Source organism: Pinus tabuliformis, chromosome 3_2 (assembly GCF_031772625.1).
Source record: "Pinus tabuliformis cultivar Carrire ecotype Pingquan chromosome 3_2, CPIR1, whole genome shotgun sequence".
Classification (NCBI taxonomy): domain Eukaryota; kingdom Viridiplantae; phylum Streptophyta; class Pinopsida; order Pinales; family Pinaceae; genus Pinus; species Pinus tabuliformis.
Window position 1 is genome coordinate 727,620,107 of NC_142302.1, and position 12,523 is coordinate 727,632,629.

At 37.7% G+C, this 12,523-nt stretch overlaps 1 protein-coding gene across 1 annotated transcript; it reads left to right on the forward strand.

Moving 5' to 3' along the window:
• Positions 1–10,215: 10,215 nt before the first annotated feature.
• On the forward strand, positions 10,216–11,442 carry LOC149182680 (protein HAIKU1-like). The gene has a single exon (XM_089418612.1). The coding sequence runs from the start codon at positions 10,286–10,288 to the stop codon at positions 11,237–11,239; it is 954 nt and encodes a 317-aa protein (XP_089274738.1). The 5' UTR covers positions 10,216–10,285; the 3' UTR covers positions 11,240–11,442.
• The last annotated feature ends 1,081 nt before the right edge of the window (positions 11,443–12,523 follow it).

Here is a 12,523-nt window from a genome sequence, read left to right on the forward strand (position 1 = left end):
GGTTGATATTGGTGGTCACCCGCCTATTCCACCTATACCTCCCGATTAGTTTCATCTGTTTCCTTAATTGTAGCATAATTTACTGTTTTTGGCAGTTTTTTAGGTCCTGAACTTCTGAAGTTGTTTTGAGGCCCTAAATGATGTTTTTTTGGAAAAAAAAGATAATATGACAAAGTTACAACCTCGGGAATTTGGCTGCCCAACTAACCCCAACAGGGCCCATAAACTCTTGGTTTTACATCTCCTCGGGTTAGGGTTTTGGTTGTTTAGGGTTTTCTCTTATTGTTCAATAATAAAAAGGCCCTTCAGCCTCATTGTAACTGATTCCATAAGCATGTAGGCGACACATCTCTTCTCAGAGATAAGCTACCATCGCTTGAGATATCTTATTTCCATTATGTTTGTAAGCATAGTTCACTATTTTTCTATTAATGAAATGAAGTTTTTTTCTGTTGCATCTTTGTGTTTATGATTATATCTGTAATTTTTTACGTTCCTGTTTAAGTTCGGATCAAAATCTTTTCTAAGGAGAAGCTTCCAGACTAGGATAGGTCGTGGGATGACTTCATTCAGGAAGAGTTGCGAGATGAGGATCTTCATCAGAAGAAGAGGGCTTCAGATGATGACATGGCACTTGCAACACGAATGTAGGGTAAGAAAAAGAAGGACTTGAGCAAAGTCAAGTGTTTCAACTATGGCGAGATGGGTCATTATTCATCGAGATTTCCAATGAAGAAGAAGGGAGGTGATGAGAAGAGGAAAGGAAAGTAGGATGTCCGTGTTGCCACTTCAGATGAGATAGATGATCTCTCCAGGAGATTGGAAGAGGAGGACTTTGTTATGATTTCTCATTTCTCACAGGGTACTGTCAATGAGGATGGATGGTAGGTGGATAGTGGTGCGACAAAACATATGATAGGGTAACAAGAGGTTTTTGAGACTCTAACTGAATGGGACTCGAAGTTTCACATGGTGTTGGGTGACAAGAGTCAGTTAGAGATCCAAGTATCGGGTGTTGTTCCATTCAGGATGGAGGCAGGATGTGTGATGCACATTTAGGAGTACTTTTTGTACCAAGACTCAGATATAGCGTGATTTCTGTCTAGATGATCGAGAGGAAGGGGTTTTAGGTATTTTTCCAGGATGGGAAGGCAAGACTTAGGCCTAGAGGCTCTAGCTCCAAGGGGTTGTGCTTGGAGTTAGAGAGCATGGTCTCTACAGGTTGACGGGCAAGCCTGCAGATCATGGAAAGAAGCAGGTGGAGCAGGTGCAGGTTCCACATAAGAAAGAGTAAGTGTAGGTGCAAATGCAAGCTTCAAAGGAGTAGGTATAGGTTCCTGAGAAGAAGGTACACCTTCTCGAGAAGGCCCAAGTTCTAGAGACTCAAAGGGCGTCGAGTTCGAGAGGGAGCTTAAAAATTCAGAGGGAGACTCTGTAGTCCAAGAAGAACACGTGGTCAGTAGGGAGCAAGGGTGCTCCTACAACTTCCAAGAAGGAATCATGGAGAGAGTGGAAGAAGTTATAGGATAATAAGAAGAAGCAGGGTGCTTCCAGCAATGACAACGAAAACTTCGAGAAAGGCGTAGTTCACCGTACAAGGATTATTGTGATTGTGAGCGCTAGGAGTTGGGCAAGTGTTGCAAGCAGTGATGATGATGATGAAGTACTTCCTAGTCTTGGAAGTACCTCCCTCGCTAAGAGGGAGTGTTTATTTGTGTTGCTTGGGAGGTACTCCAAGCCCTAGGGCTCAGTGTTTAGAGGGAAAAGTGTCACAAGGGTCACTTGTGGGTTTGGAACCCAAGTATGGGGTTTTGCATCCAATCATGTTTGGAGCAATTCCAGAAGAAAATTTCCACATGTGATGGCCTGAGACAATAGAGGGTGGAAAGGAGAATCCGACACTTTGAGAATAGTTGAATTCCAAGTTGTAGAAGTGGAGAAATGAATTTTTGAAGTTGACAAGTAATTATTGGTTTTCAAGTCTTGTAGGATGTAAATTAGTCCAATAGATGTGTCTCTTCATCTATTCATTCGAGCCCCTCTTTAGGCTATAAAAGGAGGGTGGTGGCATGTTGTTTTAATCATCCATTTGAGCAACACATGACAAGAAAAGAGCTTGTTGAAGGAAGAAGATATCTATGTCTTGGCCGCAGATAGAAGAGGAGGACCAGTGAAGAGGAAAAGGGTTGGATAAGCATCTTTTCATGATTGTTTGGGCACTGAACCTATCTAGCAGGAAGGTTGAGTAAGGGAAGGAAAGTTTGGGCCTATTTTGGTGATGTTTTGTGGGTGAATAGACCTCAAAGAAGCTACCACAGTCCTGTACAGGAAGCTTGAAGTAGGTCGTAGCCCTAAAGGGACGTTGAAATCTATTTTGAGGGTTAAAAGCAGCACAAAACTTCAGCGTATAAGGACAACCTCTTAAGGGATGAATGACATACCTTTGAGGAGGATTTATGGGCATGAGTTGAGGGCTCGAAGTGACTATTATCTTTCCCTAGCTAGGCCAAATTCAACAATAGAAGAAAATACCCTAAAATATTAAGCAGAGGTATGTACTTTAGAATATTCTTGTAGGTGTTGGATCCTTGTTTGTGGATCAGTTTTGGATCGTGATCGTTGCAGCGTGTTGGTGCCATGTGGAGGATCTTCTGAGGAGGTGAAGAGTCTTCCTAGGAGCAAAATTGACAATGATTGGATTGGGTGCCATTGATTTGATTGGAGGGCAATGTGCTCGCTACCCAAAGTAGCCCAAGAGGAGCAGACAATAAGGATGTTGTTTGGTGTGTGAATGGGTGAAGTTTGCAACCTTATGAGTAGCTCTTTGATGGACAAAAGAGGCTACTAGAAGGAAGATTGGAGGTCGGGAATTAGGCCTACCCAGAGAGCAGTTTGATGAGCCCGTGTACTTGCAGCAGAAGTGACATGCAACATTGTTAGGTGGCATCCCTTTGTGAGTCTCGACGTGTTGTCCTTTGAAGGACTATGGGGAAGCTATTGAGCAGTACGGGAGCAAAGGACCGGAAAGATAATAAATGACATAGAAGTTGAAACAAATTTTGTCATTTTATCTTGTATACCATAGGCTGTTGTATTATTCAAATTTGGTTTAATATAACGAAGATTTAGATTGTACATATTGTACAATTTTGTTAAAAACAGTGTATATTTGTGCATATGTGATTTATTGCTTTATATTTTCGTTGTGCAAAGTAGTTTATGGTTGAGATTCTTGGTTTGATAGTGTCAGTGATTTTAAGACTCTAACCTACCCCCAAGGTCATGGAAATTCAATATCCCCCGCAACAAGTGCTCACAATTGCCATATGTCTCAACAATGATAATATTTAGTGGTTTTGAAGGCCATCTGGCTCATGGCATGAGCCTCTCAGCAGGTTGGCACACTTGGTTTAATGCAGGAATGAGGGAGATATCTACTCACTCTTAATTCTCATACTTTGTTCCTCCCATCATTTGCAATCTCATTATGCAGCCTATTTATTATCTGAAGTGACTTCCATCAGGGTTGTCTTGTGATGGCGTCACGGTTGCTCGACACAATTCTTTGAGCCTGCGTCCATACATGGTTCCTTACAAGCTGAATTTGTCATCTCTGTCAATTATGCACAACATCTCTTGGCCTACGATTCATGGTTGACGTACCTGTCATCTTTATCATGTCCTCACTTCCAATGGTTGGCCCATACATTGGTTTGCATTGGTATACACAGATTTGGAGGGTTTCCATCATCATCCTCCCTTGACTAGGCAACCTTCATCCCCTTGGACTTGCATGGTGGAGATTTAGTTGGCCACCGAGACTCTCAATGACAGTTTGGCTCTCCAAGATGTCATTCTGCCTCCTTTTGGTCAGCCAAAGATTTTAATTTCCTCCTAGTCTTTCGGTCTCTCCTATTCAAGTATTTACTGGTCTTTAGTTTGCAATTGGGGGAATAGTCTTGCTTGGTTTTTTATGGGTAGCACAAAGTCTATAGGTTGCTCAAAGCACCCATCTTCTTTGCTCTTGTGGACATTATTTGTACCCAGATTTTCTAAGGAGGCCTTTTCATGGCTCATTGCCCCGGCTCTGCTACAACCCACTCTTCACTCTGCTAGCTGGAGAAGCTTCTTAGTGGCTACTCCTCCTTCAACCTATTTGGTTAAAGATGGTGGTCCAACGATGGTTCTCAGTGATCTTGGTTTGGTCGGGGTTGTGATGGTTCTCAGTGGTCGCGGCTTGATTGTGCTTGCATTGATTCTCAGTGGTGGCAAGGCTCGACACCTGTGGCATGTTCTAAAGCTTCTCTAGATCTCTAGGCTACCCAATCATTTGTTTCAATAGCAATGTCTAGTGAATTTTGGTTTTGTTCAAATTGTAATTGCTTTGGAAAATAGAGCTCTCATATCTATGCTCTCATGTATCCTCATGCTCTTTGGAGCATTTTTTTGTTTTTGTCTGTCAATCTGTTGAAGCAGGATACTTTTAATCTCAAAGCACTCAATCTGTGTTACTGGTCTAGTTTCCCATTAGGCAGACCAGTGGCACAAAGCTCCATGAGTTGTAAAACTCTTCTTAAGTAATAGAAATGCGAACTTGAAAAAAAAAGATAAGATCATCACGAACAATTTTTGGTTTTTGTTTGTCACACTGTTGAAACTAGATACTTTTAATCTCAAGGCACTCAATTTATGTCACTAGTTTGGTTTCTCATTTGGCAAACCAATACTCTATAACTGGTAAAACTCTTGTTCATGGATAGAAAGGCAAACTTGAAAAAAGGGAAGATAAGATCACCTCTTGAGACACACAGCTTGTCTTCAAAAAAGTTGAAAGAAGCCCAAGAATTTTCGATCCCCGTCACCCAATAACGCTTATGAAACAACTCTATGTAGTCAATGATTTGGTGTTCTAATTATTTTTTAATTAGATAATACAAGTTGTCCCGCATACTTTTCCAATGCCGTGTATAATCAATCCAATTCACGTGCTCCCCCACTCAAATGTGTGGTTCTCATTGGTTATTTTAACGTCATTTGCGTCATTTCAAAACCAAATATAAAATAAGAGTCACGCGCTTTCCTAGCAAGATGCGTCCGTCGTTAAGGCCTTGGGTTTTTCCGCCCCTGGACGGTGAAAAGGATTTCAAATTATACTTTAAAATTTTTTATTTCATTTTTATAAAAAAAAATTACATTTTAAATTACTCTTATCCATACTGAATTAATACTGGGGCGTGATTTGCTCTTGGTAAGTGTGACGGCGGTCAAAGAACCATGCCTTTGACTGATCGAGGGCGTACTGTCGCTTTCAACGAACGGATCTCCCGGGTAAAGGCCAATCAATGGGCATCAGTCAAAGTGACGTAACAAGCGGAAGATCCGTGTTACTCCACATGACAACTGTCGTTCTTCCTAAAATGAGTAGGTGTATAAAAGTCCAAAGCACTGACGTTGTCGATGGTTTCACAACAAAGCCCGACGTCGTTTTAACGACGTCAGTATCAAGTAAACGGGAGAAGTTTAAGATTATATATTTTTTAATCAATTACAGTTGGAATTGGATTGTATATTTTTTTTCCAAATTATAATTTTTATAATTGATTTTGTATAAGGAAAAAAATATAATTTTAAAGATGAAAATTTATTATTATAATTTTATTTTTATTTTTTATTTTGATAATAAATTTTGTTCACTAAAAAATAAATATTATATATATATATATATATATATATTTTAAATCAAGATTTTTCTATTAACTTTAAAGATTACAATTTTAAGTTACATTTTTCAAAAATATATTGGCTTCACTACTTATTGGAAAAAAAAATATTGGCTTCACTATTACTAGATTTATTGGCTACTTAATACATGTTTAGATACATAACAAAATTTTAAAATGTCACAATTTACAAAGAGTCAAAGACTAACAGGTAGAAAATACCAAAAAGCCAATAAAATTAAATTACAACCAACTATCATCAAGCTTCTTCAAAAGTTATTGGAAGAGGGTGATATAGATAAGAGCCAGGAGATAGCAGGGGATTAAAGTCGCAATGGATGTGCCCATTTATGTGAACCAACCTAGTTTCTATATGATCAAGACTTTCTTGAATGCGTCACTGCCCTCTCCATAGACTAGCCAACTTATCTTGCATCTCCCATAGGTTTCGCTAAATGTGGTTCATGAAGTCTGGAGTGTTGTTATGATCATCTTGTCAAGCCCTATTGAACTAGTCCAAGGAGTTTCTTAGCAACCAAATGAGATTTATACTATCTGTCGGTATTTGAATGTTTGCCTATGGGGGAGAATATTGAAAGAAGGGTGGGACCACAATTTCTCCCTGGCCTTGGTCATTAGGATGTTGTCTCCTCTAAATACCCCTTACCTCCAGCCCCCACCAAACCCAACCTCGTTGAGGTTGCATGTTCAACGCCTCTTGCAAGAATTCTAGACCAAAATAAAAAGCATTGCTACTCCACTGTAACACCCTCCTCCCAAGGTGTTACACCGCTACTTCACTAGGGTTGTTACATCCACCAACCAGTTCGCCAGAACAATTGTGGTTGCAGGGTTGTTGACTTCACAATCCCTAAAGACCATGGTAGCTTACTAGAGAGGCCCTCTATGTCCACCGTAGGGCTACCAAATCAAGCAAGAAAGCATACACCTTGCCACCACTTAGCCCGTCACTCGAGAAGGATAAATTCGTCAATCTTTCCAAGAGACTCAAATGCATCTCATCCTAGAGTGTGGAGGATTATTGGGCTTGCCAGGACCACACAATTAGTCTTTCGATCAAACTTTTCTAATTTCCAAGAGCAGACCCATGCACCACGAGAAGCCAAATCAATCGCATCACCCAAGTGTCTTGAATAATGATTTACCCTCTACCAACCAACCACCAGATTTCTAAATTTTCCAAATAGATATAATAGAAACAAGCCACAAAGCACCTTGCCAGACACTAACTCCTCTCCAACATGCACGAGAGAACTAAAAACTGAAACCACAATTCACCAACACAAGGTTACCAACCAAACTAAGAAATTTATACTTGGTGTGGATAACCAACAATAGTTTTGAAACCAAATCCACCGATGACACTTCGAGCTTATAAATTAACTGCCTCATGAAAGAACTCTTGTTACACAACTTGTTACTAGCTTGCCAAATAACCTCACACATGGATTTTTGTTCTCTATGGGTCCGGGTGTGAAGTCCTTGCAGGATTTCCCCCCTCCTCCATTGGTTGAGGACAGAGCATATTGCCCTCGTACTCTCCTCCTCCTTCAACACACTAGTATACAACTTGTCATATATTCTTCTTGCCACTATATGCTACTCTAACTACCCTTGACGAAAATTCCATTGAGCTCCCCACAGGTACAAAGCTGTAATGCTCGACATGACGAACGTATGAGCCATTAAATGACACCCATTGATGGCCTGAAGTTTCACACAAGCGCTCATGCTACTGGGGTACCCCAAATTAATCTCCATTTGTTGAGACAACTCATGGGGTAGTGTACCCTCCACAATTCCCAATGCCCCAATGCATTATGACCCATCACCCCATCGGTAATAAATTAATATTAATTTTTTTTTTTAAATTATAATTTAACCAAAATTTATATAATTAAATTTACTAATAATTATTTTTAAAAAATAAAATAAAATAAAATTTAAATTTCTCATTAATTAAAATAATAGTAAGTATATATATATATATATGATCCACATGATATGATATGAACATTGAATCTTATGTTTTACATAATACTTCATATAGTTATTGTCATCCATTAAACTATCTCAACAAAATAAAATAAATCATATTAAAAATATCCTTTAATTAATATTTATTTTTTCAATTATAATATTTAATTTATATAAATATAAAATTATTTTTGAAAATTTCAAACTTATATTTAAATTTCTATAGTATTTAAATAAGTTTATAGTTAAAATTATATATTTAATATGAGTTTTTGAGTAAAAATAATAATCAATAAAATTCAAAACTTTTAAAGCAAGTTTGTTTATATTTATATTAAAAATAATTAAATATATTTAAAAAAAACTATTATTTTTTATTTGGTATTGGTAAGGCTACATCATATTCATGTTCAAAAATAACATCAGAATTTGATAAAGAATTGAACCAATAACTTAACATCTATGATGACCTTAACAACTACGATTACCTTAACAAGGCTTCCAATCACCATTTATATAAAACCAAAAAATCCAACAAAAGAATAATTAAAAAAAGAATAATATTATTTTTTTATATATAAAATTTCAATTTATATAAAATTATTTATAAAAATATATCATATTTATAAACATTAAAATTATATTAATAATATACATTTATTTATTATTTCTTATACACTTTGATTATGTGGGATTACTTATCAAACTTGTGATTTCAATAAATTTTTTCGAGATTTTAGAGAAATTAGACCGAGAAAACCCAACGGAAAACCTTCCAAAAAATCATGCTTATAATTTCAATAAATTCTTCCCAGATTTTAGAGAAATTAAATCAGAAAAAACTAAAAAAAACATCCAAAAAATCACATAAAAAATAACTCAATAAAATAACTCTATATATTTTCTTATCCCTCCTTTTGATAGAAAACTTTTTGTCCTCCTATATTGCCACCTATTTTAACTAGTTAGATTAAGTGTCATTGTTTTTAACAACCAATCACAATAATTAATTGCTATTAAAAAGAGGAGGTTGAAATTCTTAAGAAAGCCAAACTTTTTTTTCATGTGAATGGGAAGTATAATTTAACCACAATAATTAGTTGCTATTAAAAAGGGGAGGTTGCTGTTAAAAAAAAAGGGGGAGGGGATGTTTAAATTCTTAAGAAAGCCAAATATTTTTATGTGAATGGGAAGTATAATTTCATATTGTATTGTTCTAGCTAGAGAAGTCTTAGCGATAGCAACTTCCCTTGAAAGAAAAGTCTTATGTCCATTTCATTACTTACCCTTTACTTTGCAACACCTGTTTTAGGAAGAAATTTTTTATGTCCATTTCATTGCTTTACCTTTTATCATTTACTTTATTTAAGGCTAGAAGTAGATTTTTCAAATGTCACTTACGTCTTAATTTATCTCATTTTAGTTAAAATCTATTCCATTGCTTCTTTATCAGTTATTTTTTTCAGAAGGAAAAAAAGCATTATATTATATTGAAGCAATATATACAAGATGTTCTGATAAATCTCATAGGAAGATAGCTTGTGCATTCAGCATGATATCAGTAAGAGATCTGAAGCAACAAAAATTTAATAGACACAATACAAAATGTTCTGATGGACCTCATAAGAAGATCACTTGAGCATACAGCATGATATCAGTCGGAGACATGAAGCAAAGGAGTAGATTTTCAAATGTCACTAAGTCTAAATTTATCTCATTTTAATTAAAATCAGTGTTGGGATTTAGTTTTTAGGAAAATAATCATTCTGTATAAAAGAATTATGTTTACACAAGATATTTGAATTATAAGAATAGAATATTCAAATAAAAAATAATTAATTTTTCCAAAAAAATGTAAAATGTAAATTATCTTTTGAAAATATTTGCAAATTATTCATCTTTACAAATAATTGAATCCATCCCTATAATCAAAATTTCATTATAACTTAAGTTCTATACCCGATGAAACAATTTTTCTGGAAGTTATAAAATTAATTAAATAAATAAAAGTACCTTTTCTTTAATTACATAATTTCCATTATTAAATAGAAATTTACTCGAAAACAGTGTTTCAGGGAATTGAAAATTTGATTAAATAAATAAAAATCCCTTTCCTTTAATTACATAATTTCGATTATTAAATAGAAATTTACTCGAGAATTACAATTACCTTTCTTAATAAATGTCTTACACAATTTCAATAAATAAATAAAATCGCCGCGTTCCTCCGGTCTTACAAACGACCGGTAGATCCGGTCGGAATATTCATACCCCGACACCACACGGTAAAATTAAAGATCGTTCACTTATTATATATCCGACGGTGTAGGTGAAGTCAGGGAGAGCAAGGTAACTGAATGTTAATGGTCAGGCAGTCTTTGCGTGGTCCGTAAGACGGACGGTGGAGATTGACGACCGCGGAAACCGCGCGCCATCTGCCGTCAACCGAACGACGACAAGTAAGCGCGAAATTGTTCGGAACGCTGCAGACGGCCTTTTCGTGGGGGCCGTGAAATGTCAAATGTGCACAGTGGAGGCAGGGGACGAGGAACTTCCTGAGCATTTAAATGGCCGCGTGTGATATACGAAATGTGTATATATCGACGTGCTCAGCGGTGCCGCAGCGCCAAGAACTCAGAGCGCAGTGTGTATATTCATGCAGTGAGAATATGGAAGAGCAGAACGCAAATTCTGTCAGCAGCAACAGCGGTTACAGCAACAGTAATCATAACAATAATAATGCTCTGGGCGTGAACAGAAGCTCCAGCAAGATCGCCAAGGGATCCATCAAGCGCGGCGGCGGCGGCGGAGTAATTCAGTCGGCGGCTGCCATCAAGCAGAAGCAAACGCCTGTCTTCAAAATCGACAAGAGCGACTTCAGAATCGCCGTGCAGAGGCTCACCGGATCGCCACCTGCGTCGGATAACAGAAACGGATCGTTGCCGCCGCCGCCATTATCATCACGGCTGCACAAGATCAGGCCGCCGCCTTTGTCTTTCGCGACCAGCGGCGACGGCGGGCTCGTTCTCCCTCGACTTCCGCAGCTAAGTCTGTCGTCTCCGGCGCCCTCGGCCTTCGGACGTACTCTGCCGGGTTTCGACGGGAACGCGATGGCGTCCGCCGCCATGCAGTTGCCGTCGCCGTCGTTCTTCTCGCAGTTGCCGCCTTTGACTCCCGGCGATCATGTCTGGGCCAACACGCCCGACGCCGTCGGCTCTCAACGGCCTGAAATTTTCCCGCCTCCGTGGTCTGCAAATTGGGGCGATCCAATTCCTTCATATAACCGGATCCTTCCAGTGCCATCGCCGGCTCACCAGTTCACAATTCCGTCTCCGTTGCCGTCACCCGGTGGCCTCGGAGTTCCGCTGTCGCCAAACGGGTTGTTTTCTCCGTTACCGGCCCTTTTTCCGTCGCCAACTGCGTTTTTCCCCATGGGGGCTCAGACTATCCGCGGGAGTCTTCACGATTCTCCCACTGGAGGGTTAACTGCCGGGTTTTCCTTCTCACACGGTCACATGTGATGCTTTCTTTGGGCTGGTCTGTTAACTGAATTAGGGGAAATTCACACTGTAATTTTTAATTTTTTTTTTCACAACACTCACATAATTGGCTCGGCAGCCTTGGTCCTTCACGTTTCGTTGTTCGAATTAACATTTTTTTCCATTTTAGATTTTTTTAATGTTTTTAATAAACTCCCGGTATGTTTTCTAACGTATGTGCATTTAATCATGATATTTACCAGATAAAAATTCCTGTTCCTTTTAAATTAAAGTATATTTCCTTATTTTATTTTCTCTGTAATAATGGAATAAAGTTCGATACATTCAAGAAATCTCCAAACTTCAACCTTATGAGCTTGGAGCTTTAATTTCATTTCAATGTTAATGTTAATGGTAACTATGGAGACCAAATACACAAATGGTTGGTAGAGTTCAAAAGAGAAAAAGTCCACATTAATTTTGATACCGATTTATTGGAAAAAGATGGTTCGAAGGTAAGTGATATAGTTTGAGATTTGGGAATATATATAGAATTAAAGAGACATGAGGAAAGATAAACAGATAAATTTAGGCATAACATGTGTAACATAAAGAGTTCATTGTGGAATCATTAATTTATTTAAGTTGATTTTTCTTTTTATTATGTTTATTGAGTATTATTTAAATTTATTTATTAATTTCTGTTTTGCTTTGAGGTGAGCTGGGATGAGTGGTTTCTTGGGAAGTCCTGGTTACTGGGTGCAAGTTCACGCTATGTGATTCATTTCACAGTTTCAATCCCTCTTCTTCACCCCTGTGAGTATCACGATGTAATGAGTGTTAAGTGGTCAAAAATCATGAAAAATTAGTCAGTTATGACTACCTCTCATGGAAATGGTCATAGATGAATGACTTACTTAACACAATTAATCCCAAAAAATGACCTCTAACACTCTTTTAGATGTTAAAGTCCACTTACTCTTGATTATTTTGTCCAATTTTTGCAATTTTAACCAAAGTTTATGGAAAAATGTTGAATATTCTTATTTTTGAGTAAATTCAAAAAACAATTTTCTAATTTTTAGAAATCTAATTTCTAATTTTTCATGGTTGAGTGAGCCTTGATGCTACCTAATTCCCCTATTGGAGGGTGTTTTATTTTCGATATTTGTGAGTGCCTCACAAATAATAAAAAAAAACTAATTTTGTGATTGGCCAATATGTTGGTGAGTACTCTGATAGTGCTACTGCTTGTCCCAACGATACCAGAACTAACGAGGTTCCATGTCCCTTATGTAGGCGGGGCGAAGCAACTAAAATCTCCAT

Excerpts from the sequence above, each read along its gene's own strand:
- LOC149182680 (XM_089418612.1), top strand. The coding sequence starts at position 10,286 with ATGGCCGCGTGTGATATACGAAATGTGTATATATCGACGTGCTCAGCG.